Source organism: Drosophila subpulchrella, chromosome 3R (genome assembly GCF_014743375.2).
Source record: "Drosophila subpulchrella strain 33 F10 #4 breed RU33 chromosome 3R, RU_Dsub_v1.1 Primary Assembly, whole genome shotgun sequence".
In the NCBI taxonomy this organism is placed as follows: domain Eukaryota; kingdom Metazoa; phylum Arthropoda; class Insecta; order Diptera; family Drosophilidae; genus Drosophila; species Drosophila subpulchrella.
This window is the reverse complement of record NC_050609.1, coordinates 3,345,507-3,362,549: the sequence shown is the minus strand read 5'-3', so window position 1 is coordinate 3,362,549 and position 17,043 is coordinate 3,345,507. Positions and strand designations below refer to the sequence as shown.

Below are 17,043 nucleotides of genomic sequence, written 5' to 3'. Positions count from 1 at the left end.
GATCTAGCGGCATACATTTTTTGTAATGTACCAAATGGTAACACTAATCCCACATCAAGTATTAAAATACTAAAGTATGGTATATAAATACGCAAAATGCCAGCGAAAATTTAAAGTGTCAAGTATGTAAATATTATGTATATATGTATATATATTTATTACCCGAAGCAGAGGCTTTTAATGAAGTAATTTAACTTGCATTGAATTTATTATCTGCTTGTAATACTTATTAATGTTATTTTCCTTAAAATGATATCTGATTAGTATATTTTAAATTGTGCAGTGCTTTTGGTTCCCATTGTACCCATCAATTGAATGCAGAATTTCCTTTACAACTTTATTCAACTCTTCTTTGAAGAGAAACTATTTTTACATTTAACTGCTTAAAAATTTAGATTTGAAATACAGTGAACACCCTTGGTTAAAATAGGCTAAATGATTTGCGTGAGTAGAGTAAATTAAATTAAATCATCAATTTGACCAGTGCCCACAAGATGATTCCAGCAATGACCCAAAGCATAGTCATAAGGCTATAGTGAAAGATCTTCAATCTAGTTTATTGAGAGAGGATAAATTGTTGATAAAGGTGGAATTTCTTCATAAAACTTACCGCTGCAACAGTCGCCGACCCTGGTCGATGGATTCCTTGGTTGGAGGTTCCTTCCCCAGGTAAAGTCGCATGCCCAACAGGGCCTTCTGGAAGTACTTCTCCCAGTTCAGTGCCTCCATATCGAAGTTGTATATTCGACGCTCCTCCGGTGACATCAAGGCCCTCAACCGATCTGCACTCTTCGTCTCAAAGTACCAACTGTTGTGCATAAAGTGCTGCAGAATTGCAACATTGGAATGAATAGATCGGTAGAGCTTGACCAGACGAGGTTTCCTTCCCGAAAGTCTTAGTGCCAGATCATAGAAAAAGCCGGGTATAATGTGATAAAAGAACGCGGCTAGTGGATATAGCCATGTTGTGGAGATGTTGTGCACGAACGGGTACCAAATCATCTTGGTCAGCGGAAACTTATCTCGAAAGGTTAACGCGAAGTTTATGAAGTCCTCGTTGTTCAGTAGGTTCTTTTCACTGGGTGCTAAAGTGTAGATGGCGGGTTGTAATTTTGGATCTCTTGGGGTTTTTTCCCTTGACGTTTGCCAAACACTGGCCAAAGCCGCATTTGCGCAGTAATCCACGGGCACCAAGCTGGCGTAACCTTTTTTATCGTAGGTAATCAGGCGCAGAACTCCATGGCCCACGCCATACATAAGAGCAATGGGACCGTATAGATTGTCAATCCACCCACATACAGGCTCTTTGTGGGCGGCAATTACTGGGAAGAAAAAGTCAAACTTTTGTCAGGAGTTCTAGCCCTTTTGCCATCTAATTTACTTACTAACAGACGGTCGAAAGATACTCAGGGGAAGGTCTCCGGATTCTCTCAGGACTACGTCCTCTGCCAATGCTTTGGTATAGGTATAGGTGTTGGGATAGTCTCCCTGAAGAGTGGATGTCAGGTTGTCCACTATTTGGTCACTTAGCAGCTCACTCATGGCCAAAACCTTCTCCGAATCGCAGGTCAGATGTTCGGGATAGAATTTCTCCTCGACTCGAAATAGGACGCAGTTGGAAAATGCCGTGGAGATGTGCAAATAAGCCTCCAGATGTATCATCTCCTTGGCCAATTGAAGCATTAGTCTTGTGGCCCTTGTATTGATCGCCAAAGCAACATGAAGCGCCTCATTGAAACGCACGGTGGCTGCTCCATGGATGACTATGTGGACCTCGGAAGCCAAGAGCTGGCGATCCGACTTACAAATTCCCAGATCGGATTCTAAACAATCTCCTGCGATTATGGAGATCCGATTAAGTGCATCGGGTTTTTCTTGTAGAAGGACTTCAAAGAGCTTAAGGGGTAATAGATATCTTAATCCTAATCTCGGAGCATTCTTTACTTTTTACTCACTGGTTCCTTTTTCCATAAGGCAATGCGTTCCTGAATGTCCTGACCCCGTTTTGGCCTAATCATTGAGTAAATCCTTTTCACATCCGTAGTTCGCAAAAGCTTTTCAATTATCACTAAAAAATGGAGAAACAACTTTAAAATAAGTTTTATACAGTTTCTTTCGCCGTATACCTTTTCCCAAAAATCCAGTGGCGCCTGTTAAAAACACCACCTTGTCTCTATAAAATCCTTGGATACCGCTGTCCATTTCGGTACTTGATATGTCGTTTTTCGGTGTCATCCTAAAGGAAATCTCCCGAGGCTTGCAAGTTGAACACAAACTTCAATCGAAAATCAATTGGGTATGCTCGCTCTTTTTATATATGCTGCGCCGATAGACGCAGTGTCATTTGTACAGTGACCCGGCCAATCGTATGCAAAATAAACCCATATACACGAGTATCTTATGAATAGTCACAGCTAAAGAAACGGTTGGATTGCACTTATCGGCTCTCGACAGGCGTTTAAACATTTGATAACTGCACATACATCCGTGTTTGCATGTTTTTATTTAAGCACATGCTTTAATATAAACCCACCTCTTGAAATATATATATTAAGCTTTTTTAAGCATTACAGCCAATTTTACAGTAATCAACAGTAATCAAAAAAAAACTTTATAATCCCACTGATTTCTATTTGTAATAGCGATTAATTTACATTTATAATGATCGCTCAAGTGAAAATACACCTAAAAGGAACAAATTGCGCGTTGTATTTGAATCAAACATTGTATGGGCTTGTTCCAGTAATTGTTTCCACCTATATTTACGCTGTATACAAGGTAAAAAATTTCTTTGAGCATACTTTTAGGCAGGACATTTATTATGGATTGATAAAAAGATTGAAAGTGTGTTCATTTGTAGTTTATTTTATTTCCTCGTTAATTTCAAGCATAAAATGTTTAGACAGCTCAGAATTCCAAAACCAGTTAATATAACCTATGGGGATGTTAAACTAAGAGTTTGGCTAGAGACCATAGGACGTAACCAGTAACGGAAATCAACGAGGATACGAATGCGTAGTGTATGACTTTAAGGCTGTAAAAAGATATTAAGAAAACCGAATGCCAAATCTTGTTTTGAAACTCACCGCTTTCCTAGCTTAAGACCCTTGGCGATGGAGTCAGCGGTAGGCTGCTCCTTTCCAATATACAGTCGTACTCCGTACATGGCCACCTTGAAGTAATCGTCCCAATCCAGACGCTCCATGTCGAAGTCGAACAGTTTAAGGTCCTCCTTGGACATGGCTTGCCTCAGTTCCTTCGTGTTGGACGTGTCAAAGTTCCAAGTGGTGCTGGAAAAGGGACCCAGGACAGCGATGTTCTTGTGAATCTTGCGATAGAGATTCACTAAAATGGGCTTCCGGCCCTTGAGACGCAGCAACATATCGAAGAAATAACCCGGAAGAGTGTGAAGGAAGAAGGCAGCCAGCGGAAAGAGAGATGATTTGGAAATGCAGAGGACAAATGGATACCACAACATCTTGGTCAGCGGAATTATGTCGCGGTACTTAACCGATGTATTGATGAATCTGCCATTGCTTATAAGATTATTCTCGCTGGGCGCAAAGGCGTAAATGGGGGGCTTCATGACTTTTCCATTTTTGACCGATTTCTCCGCCGTTCTCCAGGCACAGGCCAAAGCAACATTGACGCAATAATCAGCTGGCACTACACCGATCTTGGCATCGCAGTCCACTGTGGTGACCCGCATTATGCCGCGAGCTCCTCCAAAGCAAAGGGCCATAGGTCCAAACAGATTGTCCACCCACCCATTCAGAGGTTCCTTGTAGGTGGACATAACTGGAAATATTTGGTTTTCAGCTTTTGAAGCTTAATCCGAACTGTCGCACTTACTGATCGCCGGCCGGAAGATGCACAGGGGCAGATTGCCCGCCTCTCGCAGGATCACGTCCTCTGCCAAAGCCTTGGTGTACGTATAGGTGTTGGGAAAGGACCCCACCAGGGCAGGGGTAATTTTGTCCAGCAACTCGTTGGATACCAGATCGCCCAGGGCCAGGATATTATCCGAACCACAGTTCAAGTGCTCCGGATAGAAGCGCTCTGCGATGTCATTAATTACGCAGTTGGAGTAGGCAGTGGATACGTGAACATAGGAAACCAGGTTGGTCATCTGCTTGGCCAACTGCAGCATTAGACGGGTAGCCCGAACATTAATAGCCACGGCTAAGTGCAGGGCCTCGTCGAATCGCACGGTGGCAGCTCCATGGATTACAACATGCACCTCGGCGGCCAGGATCCTTCGATCATGTTCGCTGATACCCAAATCGGGTTCGAGACAATCTCCTGCGATGGGGCACACCCGCTGCAGGGCATCTGGCTTCGTCCTTAGAAGCACCTCGAACACCTTCGAAAATACCAGGGGATTGGTAAAATGTGTCCTTCCTAGACCTAACTATCACTTACCGGATCCTTTTCCCAGGTTATGATACGTTCTTTGATGGGCACTCCCCGCTTGGGTCTAATCAGGGAATAAATCCGAGTAACCTCTGTAGTTCTCAGTAGTTTCTCGGTTACCACTAGAAAATATAATCCATGAACTCTTGATAATGTTCCACTATTGGTATTGGGCTACCTTTTCCCAAAAATCCTGTGCAACCCGTTAGAAAAACGGTCTTATTTTTAAAAAATCCTTGTATTCCTATATCCATTTTGCTCCGAGTGTGATACTTTACCGATTCGCGAGCCAGTGAACTAAAAAGTGAATCCAAACTAGCGCTCTATTTATTTGGGAATCTATAAATTACAAACACCCTAAAGAGGTCGAGTTCAGCATTATCAAGGCAAGCAATAGATTTTCGTTTTAGGGAGGAGCGCGTGTTGCAGTTCTGTGAAAGTATTTAAATTTTGTTTTTGAAACGGGGACTTTTACACTGAAATCCAAACCTGTATATTTTATAATTCAGTTTTGGTATTAAGAAAAGCTTTTTTAAGCATTGTTTGTTTTTTTGTGTCTGGAGCCCTTTTCCAATTTAAAGAAATAAAAGAGATGTGGTTTTTCGGTGTTTAATTCTAGCGTTTTCTCTTTTTCGTGTCTTTTCAAAGCAATAAATTTAATTTAGATTTTTTTAGAAGTATTTTTTTGGTCAAGACACTTTTAACCAGTAATTTGATTTTTCGAAATAGCTCAGACTTGATCTGCTTTCTCTAACGCCTAATTCAAATGAGTTTATGAATGGCAGGAAGTGTAAAATACGATTTATGTTGCTTGTATTAGTACATACGGTGCCATAGCCTAACAGAATATATTTATCATTTATAAGCAAGAACAAGGTATATAGTACACGCCATATAAGCGAATATTTATAACCGTTGCGTCAATATTGTGTCTCACACGTGCAGGCTTTTGTAGGCACAACATTGGTGAGGCTAGTTATTACTTGCCATATTTAATAGCCAATTTATTTAACTCTTGTTAGAAGTAAGTAATTAACTGATAGACATTAATTTCTGACACGTTGTTGATCTCTCGCTGCCTCACGAGCCCAGAAGATTGATAGAATCGATACATTGCTCGTCATGGAACGGGTATAAAAACGTTTGCAGTACCACAAAAATAAAACATTAGTTTTTAGGTAAGTGTGTATATATATTTGTTCAGTGACTCATTTATAGGGTTTTTAAGTTTCATATATGACTAATTTACAGTACAAGCTTGACCAACGACAGCACCACAAATGCGGCAACACAACAGAGGAAGAACTGTAGGATATGGTGGAGCAGCTTCAAGCTATAAGGATAATGCATATAATAAATTGTGAGAAACTGAGTTTTTGATAAGTACTTACCGCTTGATCAGCTTCATGCCTTGAGCAATGGACTCCGGAGTGGGCGGCTCATTTCCCAGATATTGCCTCATGCCTCGAAGGGCGTGAAGGAAGTACTCTTTCCAGTTGAGACTGACCATGTCAAAGTAGTATATCCGTCGATCCTCCACCGACATGAGTTGCCTCAACTGATCTGTGTTGCGCGTGTCAAAGTTCCAGCTCTTGCAGGCAAACGGCCCCAAGATACCAAGGGTCTTGTGTATCTTCTGATAAACCTTTACCAGTCGCGGTTTCCGTCCACTCAGCCAAAGGGCCATGTCAAAAAAGTAGGCTGGCAAGGTGTGGTAGAAAAAGGCAACCAGGGGATAAAGCCACTGCGTTGTAATGCAGTGGAGAAAGGGGTACCATATCATCTTTGTAAGTGGACAATTGAAGCGTCCATCAAGGGCATGTTGAATGAACTCTCCGTGAGTGAGTCTGTTTTCATTGCTCGGCGCCAGTTGGTAGATGGTGGGACTCTCCGATGAGCTCTTCCCGCTGCCATCCTCAGTGGTTCTCCAAGAGCAGGCCAGGGTCATATTGGCACAGTAGTCCACGGGCACCAGACTCGCCTCCGCCGTGGGATCTATGGTGGCGATACGCAGCACTCCTCGAGCCACTCCGAAAAGAATGGCCATCGGTCCGTACATGTTGTCAATCCAGCCAGAGATGGGTTCCTTGTGGGCCGCAATGACTAGGTTATCGAAAAGCCATTACCAAAAAGGGAAAAATATTGGTAAAGTTAGATCACTCACTGACTGCCGGTCGAAAGATGCAGAGGGGTAAGCCACCCGCTTCCTTCAGGATCACATCCTCTGCCAGGGCCTTGGTATAGGTGTAAGTATTGGGAAAAGACCCAAGAAGCGCACTTTCCATGTTGTCCAGCAATTCGTCACTCATCAGCTCGGTCATGGACAGAACCTTATCGGAACTGCAGCTAAGGTGCTCGGGGTAGAAACTCTCCTTGATGTCATAGATAATGCAGTTGGAGAAGGCTGTGGAGACATGAACAAACGACTCCAGCTGTCTCATCTCCCTGGCCAGTTGAATCATTAGTCTTGTGGCCCTTGTGTTGATTGCCAGAGCCACATGGAGCGGTTCATTGAACCGCACGGTGGCTGCTCCGTGGATTACAATCTGCACCTCGGAGGCCAAAAGCCTTCGATCCTTCTCGCTGATACCCAAATCGGTGTCGAGACAGTCTCCTGCGATGGGCCAAACCCTTTGAAGGGCCTCCGGCTTGGACTTGAGCAGCAGTTCAAAAACCTTTTCCCAACATCGAGAGTAAGTTATAGTTTTGGATTTCCTATCTCTTCACTTACCGCATCCTTTGACCAAGTGATAATCCTCTCCTGAATCTCAACACCCCGCTTGGGTCTGATCAATACATAGATTCGTTTCACCTCCGTGGTGCGCAAAAGCTTTTCGATTACCACTTAAATTTGAAAGATATGCGGAAGTCGAAATTCTGTTATTGTAAGTTAAAACAAGTTTTTCTGGAGTCTACGACTACGCCATACATTTGCTTTGAACTTTACACCTAAATTTAAAATTGTGCAAATACCTTTTCCCAAAAAGCCTGTGGCTCCAGTTAGGAAAACAGTTTTGCTGCGAAAACATCTCTGAATATCGGTATCCATTTCAACCAACAAAATCCAAAATCCAAAAGTAGTGCTTACACTTCGAAGTGGTGGCAAAGAGTCCAAGCTATTGTTAAAAACGTTGACTTTGTGATCAACGAGAAATAGCTTTAATGTAAATCACCTTGAATTCGCTGGGGATATTTATACAAAATGGGCGTTCGTTCGGTGAACTAAAGACCCAGGGCTGGTAAATTCGAATAATATTATAGTACTAACGTACCAATGATGTATCCAAATTTAATTTAAATTAAGGTAATGACTTGTAGAAAGCGGAGGAGTGGGTATTTCACTGAATAAGTTGTCTTATTTACTATGTTTTCTGCATCCCTGTTTTATTTCCATTTAAATGTATTTTCATTTCCCTATAAATTGAGTTTGGCTGATTTGCTAACCAAATGGGCTCTAAAGAAGGTCTAAGTACGGCTTGTAAATAAATTTATAAAGTTAAAAACCATTACTTGATCTAGTACTATATGGCTGCCAATATAAATAATAGTGTAATTGGCTCCCAGCTTGAGGTTTAATAATAATTTCGATTACCTAAGTCTATTACATGAGCGTTAAGTTGAGCACTTACTTTATTACGAATATCGCGGCTCTTGGAAACAAGTATCTTGTAACAAATTTAAATGTACTTTGTGTATTAAGAATTTATTTTATCAGGCTTTGTACCAGGTACCGCAACAATTACAATTTTAAAAAAATCGCTATTTAAAAGTTTTTGTATTTTTATTGAACAAATTTGGTTAAAAATAAACATGTGTTCTTGTTTATAAAAATAGGTTTTATGGTCGATCTTGATATATCTGAAATATCTATCCAACATTATTAATTTTGCAATTTAACAGTTCAAGGTTTTTCAGTTTTTAAATGGTCACTTTTTTGACCTTGTGTAAAATAATATACATTTAATGAATGCCACTTCAGTTTCGTGAGTGTGAAATGTCGTGAGACAAAACTTTGACACGCGCTCATCTCTACTGCGAACAATCGAAACATTTCGATAATTCACAAACAGCTGTCGCGTTGTTGTATAATTTTGATGTGAGGAAATGGCATGCGCCAGAAAATTGCCTTTACGCGTTTTCCTGAATAAGTCCTTGACGGTAAGCCGTACCATCACCATGTCCGCCGCCCGCCGCGCCGAGGAGGCCGTCGAGAAGCTGAAGGAGAGCAACCCCTACTACTCCAAGTACGCGGGCAAGATTGCCAAGTTGCAGCAGACGTCGGCTGAGGAGTTCCTGGATCGCGTGGAGCGCGTGGTGAATCCCATCAAGGATGGCCAAAGCCAGGCCAGGTGAGACCGGAGTTCGCAGAAAGTGCACCCTCAGGCTAAACCCAACCCATTCCAGGACCTACTCCGAGCTGCTCAATCCCAAGCAGAAGCTGCAGGCGGAGCAGGCGGCTGAACTGCCCCACAAGAAGCTCACCGACATCATGAAGCTGGAGCTGGTTGCCGACAAGAGCGCCGAGGAGGTAGCGCAGATCTGGCTGGAGTACCACAAGACCAAGGAGGTCCTGGCCGCTACCCTGACCACTACTCAGTACGAGAACCTCATGAAGCGGGCCAAGGAACATCCAGTCTTCTTGCTACCGCTGCCCCGCAGCGAGGGCTTCGAGTTCGTCATGCTGCAGTTTGCCGCCAACACCGTGCACTTCACTCCGCTGCTGGCCTACCAGGTGCACCAAGAGAACGCCCCCGAGTGCCTCACCCTGGTCCACTACACCGAGGTGCAGGACAAGGGAGTGGTCCTGATGCGTGGTGAATACGACACCAAAGTGCTTACCGCCCAGGAGGCTCAGTGCCTGGCCAACGAGCTCCAGATGTTCTACCTTAAGCCCGACGAGGGCAAGCTGAGCCTGCTAAACACCTTTACACGCAAACCGGACGAATTCAAGCACATGGATCTGATCAAGGAAGTGGAGAACATACAGCTGGTCTAAGCCCTGCGATTTTAGTCAAAATAAACGAAGCAAACACGACACCGACACATCAAATACGAAATATTGGTAATTTTTCAAATTTTATGTCTTCATAAACACAGGACATGGAGAACTTTGATTTGGTCATGGAGCAGATTGGTAAATGCCCCAAAGTCCGAACCCGATTTGCATGTACAAGCACAGTCCACCGCCCACAGGTTTCGGGAGGGTTCATCTGTTTGCCACTTTGACTCTCGGTCTCCTGCAGATGCTCACCATCCAAGAAACCATGGGTATGGGAACCATTGGTCCTGCCGCCGTCTGCGATCTGCACATGAATCAGGCGCAATTAGCCTCGCTTACGGCGGCCGGTTTTATGGGAATCATATGCTCCTCCTACTTCTGGGGCTACATAACCGACAAGAAAGGTCGTCGTTGGACCCTGTTGCGCACTATTATTGTAAGCAATTTGTGTTCACTCGCTTCCATGTTCTGCATCAGCTCCACGGGCTTCTTTGTGATGCGCTTCGTCACATGTATTTTGTGAGTATCATGTGTTAATTAAACGAGATGAGACTTTTATCCTCCGATCAGTGTGGCCGGTCCAAGTTTCGTGGCAGCCACCTACCTAAGTGAATTCTGCTCGCAACGGATTCTAGTGCGTACAATTACTCACATGTACATGTTCAGCGGCTTCGCCATGATCTCCTGCCCAGCTTGGGCCACGCTTTTTTTGAGCCAGGATTTCATTGATTTTGAGGTGGAGTTGGTGGGCGACCTGACGCTGAGACCTTGGCGTGTATTGGGCTGCATATACATTCTGCCGGGCGTGGTGGCCTTTTTCCTGCTGCTCCACCTGCCCGAGAGTCCCAAGTTCTTGATGATGATTGGCGATACACAGAAGGGATTGGCCACCATGGAATGGATATCCAAGAAGAATACTGGGCACGGTCTTACCGACGACCAGATACAACACATGCTCGCCTACGAAGATCATGTCCGGGTGAAGCGGCGGAAGAGCAAACAGAACATCTTGAGGTCCATGCTCGACGATGCGATGCCCCTATTTCGAAAACCCTATATTGGCTACTTTCTCTGCGTTTGCTTTGTCATGTTCGTCCTGGGTCTATTGTGAGTGTGCTGGCTGTCCTAAGGATTTCCAATTTATTGGTCCACGAATCCACAGGTCCAATGGCCTGGGCATTTGGTTCACAGCCATGAGAAATCGTTGCAATATGCGGCAGGGCAACACGCAGGGCATGACCTTCTGCAGGGTACTATTTGTGCCTGAGACAGGTCCGATTATGGAAACTGAGGTTGACTTCGAGGCGGTAAGCTGAGGAGTCTAAAGAATATATCCCTTACTAAGCTCTTGAGTTTTTTAGGTCTGCGACGACTCCTTCAAGGGCTTCAATAATTCCTTTGTACTGGGAGCTGTGTATGTTGCTCTGTACAACCTGTGCTGGCTTTCGCTCTTCTGCGTGCACAAGAAGGTGATGTTCGTCTTCTCCCTAGTGTCCGCCTCCACATTTGGCTTTCTGCTAATCGTTGTCACCGATCCCATGATGCAACTCTTTTCGCTGGTGTTCCTGCTCGCCTTTCCCGGCGTTGCAATTGGTCTGCTGGGTGGTGCCCTCTTGCGCTTTGTGCCCACCTTCATTCGCGCCAAGGCTCTGTGCATCAGCCTGATGTGGTGCCGCTGTGGAGCGGCCGTTGGCGCAATCTTGGTCGGCTCAAACATCCAGGATCATTGCGAGCTGTTCCTGCTGGCGATCGCAATTCTGCCTTTGAGTAAGAAGCTATCACAATGATTGCTGATCTTATTAAGCCATTTCTTATTGACCTTATCACAGTTGCCGCATGTATGGAGGGGTACTTGCCTTTGTAAATTCGGTGTTTTTATTTTAATAATATAAGTCCTCACATTTAAAAATTGTATCTGTAATCGTCCTAAATCGTTTCGATTGATTTCGAATTCTCTTAATTTTATATAGATTCTGTCTATTCAAGTATATTTCAGGCCCAAAAGTAGGCAAGTAAAAGTCATTCTTAGCTTTCATAAATCCAACAACAATACTTGGACTTGGCACGAGTTTCAAATTAAGAAAGATCCCCGAATAATATGACATTTGGACTAACATAAACTTAAAATTTTTTATCTCCTTAAAGTGTACACCATTTGGATTATTATTTTTAGAATTCAAAGTCGAAATTTCTTTGAAGCACTGGTGAATTAGATAAGAATCTTAATTCACTTTTCCAAACAACAATGTTTAATTAAAAACCACCATTTGATCATTGCACTCTTTATTATAATTTAAGCATCACGAAGACCACTTTTTGGATAATTCGTTTATTCAACAAACATCAAGACTAGAGTAAATACTTAATTCTGTAGCTGCAACTACTATTTTTCTCCCAACTCGTTAAACTATTGCCCCGAAAAACAATCTAAACCAAAAAGGCGTATGCTAATAAATATAATCATGAGTTACTGACGTTGCCAAGGTTGCCTAGAGTGGGATTAGAACACTTCCTCCTCATCCAAAGCGCGGACCTGCAGGATAAATCTATATTTTTCCGTCGTAAGTGAATTCTTCTCTGGTTACCAATTCTCCTCCATTGTTAGCACTTTTTCCCAGGTTAAAGTTGTCCATCTCGCGATTCCTCAGGATTTCCATTAGGCCTCCCCGCTTTCCGAAGCGAACTCGGGCTCGGTCTCCGTAGTAGGTGTCCAGATCCTGCAGGAACTTATAGGCATCGGCCATGGTATTGACATCGTTCTTGCGCGGAGGTCTGGAGTTCGAGGCCTCCACACTGCAGCCGGCGGCAAGAAGAGCGAGGGCCACACAGACAATCAGGATGCAACGCATTGTTTGACACATGGTTCTGCAAAATTATCAGGTATAACTTTTAATGTAACTTTATATTATCTAATATGTATCATAATTTAAATATTTAACTTTTACTCAACCTCAATTTTTCACATTTAATAAATACAAAACCAAAATTTAAGCAAATATCTAAATATTTGGTTATGTTAGGGAAGGTCGTCAAAAATTAGCAACCGCTAATGATAAAGTACATTTAGTCATTCGTTATCTCTTGCGTTGCTTTTTAAAAATAATGATTTTTTAAGAAACTCATAAAAATAAGGGTTTCGTAGAAAAACGTTAGTATTAAAATGCATACAATTGGTTTTTTCCATTCATAATAATCGTTTACCGGGTAGAAAGAACCTTAGAATTAACAACCGATATTAAGTAATTTAGATCTCATATCGCTCAGGGACCTATTTAGGGGTCTGGATCTTTGGAGGGTCTTAGTTAATAGCTGGTAATCTAGTATGTTAATTGGTTAAAACTCGGTAAATGATCACACAACCGAACTGCCGTCATTTATGGTCACCCAATGATTTTTGGGCGGGACTGACGCAAGTTGCTAATACTTCAGCACAGCTAAAAAGCAAATAAAGCCGATAATTACAAGTATTATAAGGCACTTAGCTTCTAGTTAGGGCCGACTTGAACCGAACGAAAGGACGCAGCTGTCAATCATTGTTTTACGACCAGTTTGGGTTATTAAGGTTAAAGAGTACATCTAATAGTTCTTAGAAAGCGCAGTTACTTGCTTTATATGTGATGTATTGTTTAAAGTTTAAACTGAACTATCTGTAGTTATTTATGGGAAAGTAAGGCTGAGGGCAGTTTCGAATTTAAACACTTACCTGGTCCAAAGTGGGAACTTGAGTATTTCGGAGCGCTAACGATATCACAATGCAATTGTTTGGCGGACTGTGTGTAATCAGCGGACGCGACCGTGAATAAATGTTGGCCAAAAGCCATTGGCAACAGGTATTTATAGGAGTACTCGGCTGGAGGATGTGCCAGGCTTATCATACCACCCCCTACCTATCCAGATCCCGAGCAGCGGCGAACGGAAGTTGGCGAAACGATTCGAAACGAACAACGGTCGAAACCTCTAAAATGTTTTCATATGCAGGCTAATTATGTGGCTGCTGTCGTGTTTGAACTTTTGCAGCAGCTGGAACGGAAGAGCCACCGGGAGTGGGAGCCCGTCCGAGTGGGTGGGCGGTATGGAAATGGGAACGGACCATGGAGAATGGAGAATGGAGAACGGAGATTGGCGCGCGCTAACAAATAGTGACAGTTGGCTAACGAGATATCTGAAAAACGGGGGACTATCAGGAGCAGCATTACGCATAACTGAATAAATGACAAATTTTCGATAAGCAGGATTATAGTGCCTGCTGCTGATGCCCCACCTGAAAACGGTTTCGGTTCGCTTTGGGGCTCTCTGATTTATGTGCTCAGAGACTAGCTGCACTCCTCCTTCCTCCTTCCGCCTTCGCTGGCGTCAGAGTTGCGGCTCTGTGTCATTAATTATAGTATTTTGATTATTGTTTAATAACTGTTGGCTTAGACGGCGACGCTGATTGCGATACGCGACCCGGCCGATGAGGTATTAAGTGCGCTGCTCGACTTCCCATTGCTATTTAATTTGGGGTCAGGCGGTTAAGTAATTTCAATAGCATACTAATCACCGCTGCAGTTCTCTAATCTGCCTGCCAGTGCGTATACGTAATATGCTTTCCCTGGTCGAGATATGCACCATAACAACGTGACATCAGAGAGCGGGTTCTCTGGTCCTTCTGGATGGTTATTAAGTTAATATTTGCTATAAGCGTTCTGACTAATTAACGCTCTAGCCATTACTTATTTACTTGTTTTTTTCTGTCTTTTGCTTTTGTGCTTGTCTCCGTTCTCTGGCCTACTGTTGTTGTGATTATCGCTCCAATTAAACTCGTTAGATATTCATTTACGACGAGCGGTAGCGTTTAATATTTAAATCTAATTGCCATCCAACAAAGTTGGTTCCTCATTGTTCGGCTGAGAGTTTAGCTCCAGTTCCAGTTCCATTAACGGCCGCCGATATAGAGCACTTGCCTTTTGCTAATAATTGGAGCTGTGATAGGCGATTACATGCTTTGGCTACTGGGCACAGCACTCCCCATATGCTTACCTTGCGATCGACATTCATTACAGCATCCGCGAACCGGACCATGTCTGGCCGAAGTCCCCTGAACTTTCCTGCACTTTTCATTATTAATAGAATTATACATTATCATTATTACAGGTGGAAAAATTCCGTAAACATATATAAATTTAAACTCATTGAAAAGGTTGTCTGTCTCACAATACATTGTATTTCACTATTTTGTAACCCATGACATACCATCGATTAAATATTACCTAAATACAATTCCCTTAGAATATTTGCCCTTAAGATGTAACAAACGTTTATCTTTTGAACCCACTTATAAAGCGAACATTGTAAATCATTTTATTGTTGTTCCTAAATGCGTTGTTCCCAAAAATACGTTTAAATACACCTCACTAATACTCCTACTCGTTTTTCTGACCTCGCTACGGCAATAAACCTCATATTTGATCAAAATCTAAAAGGTCGACAATCACACAACAAATTAATTTTTATTTCGTTCTGTAAATACAATTTGGGCTATGATTTTAGTTTTCCATGACTCAGCCTACTATTGAGATGTTCTTTCAATGCTCAAGGATAGTTGAATGATTTGGGAATATTTTGTAAGGTCTTAAATAACTTAAAATTTGTAAAAAAAATTTATGACAAATTGACAAACAAAACAATTAACGTTGTGAACAAATACTGTTCAACAAAATTTAACCTAAAGTCTTACACTGTCATTTCAGCAAAATACAATTATATTGTTAAAGTATTCTTATTTATACTAAGCAAGATTTGTATTATAATAATAGCGTTCAGAGCTTAACCCTTGCTAAGACTAAAGAATATTATTGTTGGCTTTCAGAGTTTTCTGCTGCTCAAGTTGATAGTTAGCCGGGGAACCCCCTGACGGGTTCAAGGACATACTTGATACGTTCCGCATTGAAAGCTAGTAGAGCTGGTCAAGTGGGGCTGCCTTTCGGGTTTTCCCAGCACCTCCTATATGCACTTCATTGTTCTGTTGGCTGCGACTTTGCAGGGCTTTTGTCACCTTTCATGTGCTAAATCGCCAACGTCATCGTGCCATTGGATGCCGAACGCCTCAGACAATACTTGAGGTTGATGCGGAGTTGCAATTACGACAAAGTGCCTTGTTTCTTACAGTTATAATTTTTAAGTTGCGGCCTGCGTTTTTTGGATTTCAGGTCTGGGCTTTCCCCTTTTCCCAGGCCCATATCGTGTCAATTTTGTGTTCGTCACAAAATATATATATTTTGCATGCCAGCCCCCAATTTCGGGAGAACAGTTTCGAGAACCCTGACGGGCTGTTTGCGTAGATGTTAATAATTCCGACTCAATCCCCCTTACAGCTCGTTTAGAAAACTACTTGGGGTAATTGAGCGTTTAATGTATGCGAAATAGTGTTCTTGGAAGGGGGATTAGCAAATATATCACTTTCTAACTGATCAGATCTGTTGGGGACCCGATTTTTGGGGGCTTTCCTCACCTTGAGGATGGTCGCCAACTGGAAGATTCCCATTTAGACGGTCGCCAAACAATAGGCTTATTGGCAGCCCAATGATAATTGATTGTACCTAAATATTTCGCAGCTTAATAACAAAGTTTGCATCTATTTGTGTGTGCTTTTGTTAGTTCTCTAAATCTGGCAAATATTGATCTATATCCAAAGGGTTAGTCAGATCCGTGGTATTCCACGTGAATTCGCCACATTGCCAGAGAAGGGTGCCCAGGTGTGTAGAGGGTCACTTGTTTAACGTCAGAGATAATTCTTCGAAACAAAAATAGAAATGGTTTTCACCGTTTTTAATTTGTTTTGAGCCGGTGTGGGTATTTCTTATTGAGATAAATAAATGGATTGCAGTACTTAAGCGATTGTAAAATCTAGTTTATAAAATGTAAGTCAGCAAGTTTATTAGATTCCTATTCATAGAAAACGGTTAATCGCTGCTTTTCAAGTACTTTTTATTGTAAATGTAATGCAAGTATTTTCGGTTATCTTAAAGTCAAAATATGTTGCGTTTTTCAATGTAAATAATTTATACACCTGTTGGTAATAAAATCTTTATAGGCCTTAGAAATTTATTTTTAAAAATGGCTTCAAGAAGATTTCTTCACACCTATTTTGTGCGGTTAATGTATGTATTTATGATGTTGAATAAGAAACTGGTTTCCTTTTTATTATTTATTAATGGGCTATTCGGTTTTCAATTTATAATTGTGGGATGCCTAGACGGTTATACTTTAAATATATAAAAGGTCAATAGATGTGTTAAATGGACTGATTATGCAATCCCTTGGCCAAGGATTGCTTTCCAGACAATCCAGGACTCAGTACGTCCTAGAAAAGAGCTTTTATTGGGGGCTCCACCTAGAACTTTCGGGAAAAGCATAAAAAGCGTACATTGATAAATGGGACTTTGGGATGCCCCCGTATGCCATAATTGTGGACCGCGTTGCCATAAACACAAACAACAATTAGCCCGGTAACAACAACCGCCCAATGGAAAATTGCGACTAACATGCCATTTGGTAGTTAGAAGGGAGCTTATTGTCTGTCTATTCGGGATCAGATCACCCATAGTCCGTACAACCTCAAACAATGGCCGGTCATAAAAGTACACTAAGTG

General features: G+C 42.2%; 6 protein-coding genes across 8 annotated transcripts; 2 read left to right on the top strand and 4 right to left on the bottom strand.

The window, feature by feature from the left end:
* Nucleotides 1–463: 463 nt before the first annotated feature.
* Nucleotides 464–2,235, bottom strand: LOC119559981 (fatty acyl-CoA reductase wat). The gene is made up of 5 exons (XM_037873238.1): nt 2,127–2,235; nt 1,956–2,068; nt 1,386–1,896; nt 611–1,322; nt 464–551 (listed from the first exon to the last, which is right to left on the bottom strand). The coding sequence occupies exons 1-5, from the start codon at nt 2,233–2,235 to the stop codon at nt 464–466; spliced, it is 1,533 nt and encodes a 510-aa protein (XP_037729166.1).
* Nucleotides 2,236–2,845: 610 nt separating this feature from the next.
* On the bottom strand, nt 2,846–4,712 carry LOC119563411 (fatty acyl-CoA reductase wat). The gene is made up of 5 exons (XM_037876779.1): nt 4,592–4,712; nt 4,423–4,535; nt 3,853–4,363; nt 3,087–3,798; nt 2,846–3,034 (listed from the first exon to the last, which is right to left on the bottom strand). Exons 1-5 carry the CDS (start codon nt 4,665–4,667, stop codon nt 2,947–2,949), a joined length of 1,500 nt encoding a protein of 499 aa, XP_037732707.1. The 5' UTR covers nt 4,668–4,712; the 3' UTR covers nt 2,846–2,946.
* Nucleotides 4,713–5,584: 872 nt separating this feature from the next.
* LOC119555273 (fatty acyl-CoA reductase wat) lies at nt 5,585–7,562 on the bottom strand. The gene is made up of 5 exons (XM_037866579.1): nt 7,387–7,562; nt 7,145–7,257; nt 6,578–7,088; nt 5,805–6,516; nt 5,585–5,746 (listed from the first exon to the last, which is right to left on the bottom strand). Exons 1-5 carry the CDS (start codon nt 7,460–7,462, stop codon nt 5,659–5,661), a joined length of 1,500 nt encoding a protein of 499 aa, XP_037722507.1. The 5' UTR covers nt 7,463–7,562; the 3' UTR covers nt 5,585–5,658.
* A 908-nt stretch (nt 7,563–8,470) lies between these two features.
* Nucleotides 8,471–9,463, top strand: LOC119555288 (ATP synthase mitochondrial F1 complex assembly factor 1). Its single transcript, XM_037866605.1, has 2 exons — nt 8,471–8,762; nt 8,818–9,463. The coding sequence occupies exons 1-2, from the start codon at nt 8,518–8,520 to the stop codon at nt 9,407–9,409; spliced, it is 837 nt and encodes a 278-aa protein (XP_037722533.1). The 5' UTR covers nt 8,471–8,517; the 3' UTR covers nt 9,410–9,463.
* On the top strand, nt 9,428–11,627 carry LOC119555283 (synaptic vesicle glycoprotein 2C). Its single transcript, XM_037866591.1, has 6 exons — nt 9,428–9,547; nt 9,607–9,931; nt 9,983–10,519; nt 10,575–10,719; nt 10,774–11,179; nt 11,242–11,627. Exons 1-6 carry the CDS (start codon nt 9,514–9,516, stop codon nt 11,274–11,276), a joined length of 1,482 nt encoding a protein of 493 aa, XP_037722519.1. The 5' UTR covers nt 9,428–9,513; the 3' UTR covers nt 11,277–11,627.
* Nucleotides 11,628–11,678: 51 nt separating this feature from the next.
* On the bottom strand, nt 11,679–13,236 carry LOC119555296 (neuropeptide F). Of its 3 annotated transcripts, none has more exons than XM_037866616.1 (3): nt 13,116–13,236; nt 11,998–12,277; nt 11,679–11,945 (listed from the first exon to the last, which is right to left on the bottom strand). In XM_037866616.1, exons 2-3 carry the CDS (start codon nt 12,271–12,273, stop codon nt 11,913–11,915), a joined length of 309 nt encoding a protein of 102 aa, XP_037722544.1. In that variant the 5' UTR covers nt 12,274–12,277; nt 13,116–13,236; the 3' UTR covers nt 11,679–11,912. The 3 variants fall into 3 exon arrangements, with proteins under 3 accessions (XP_037722544.1, XP_037722552.1, XP_037722560.1); XM_037866624.1 differs by having other exon boundaries at nt 11,679–11,927; XM_037866632.1 differs by having other exon boundaries at nt 11,679–11,924.
* Between the last annotated feature and the right edge of the window lie 3,807 nt (nt 13,237–17,043).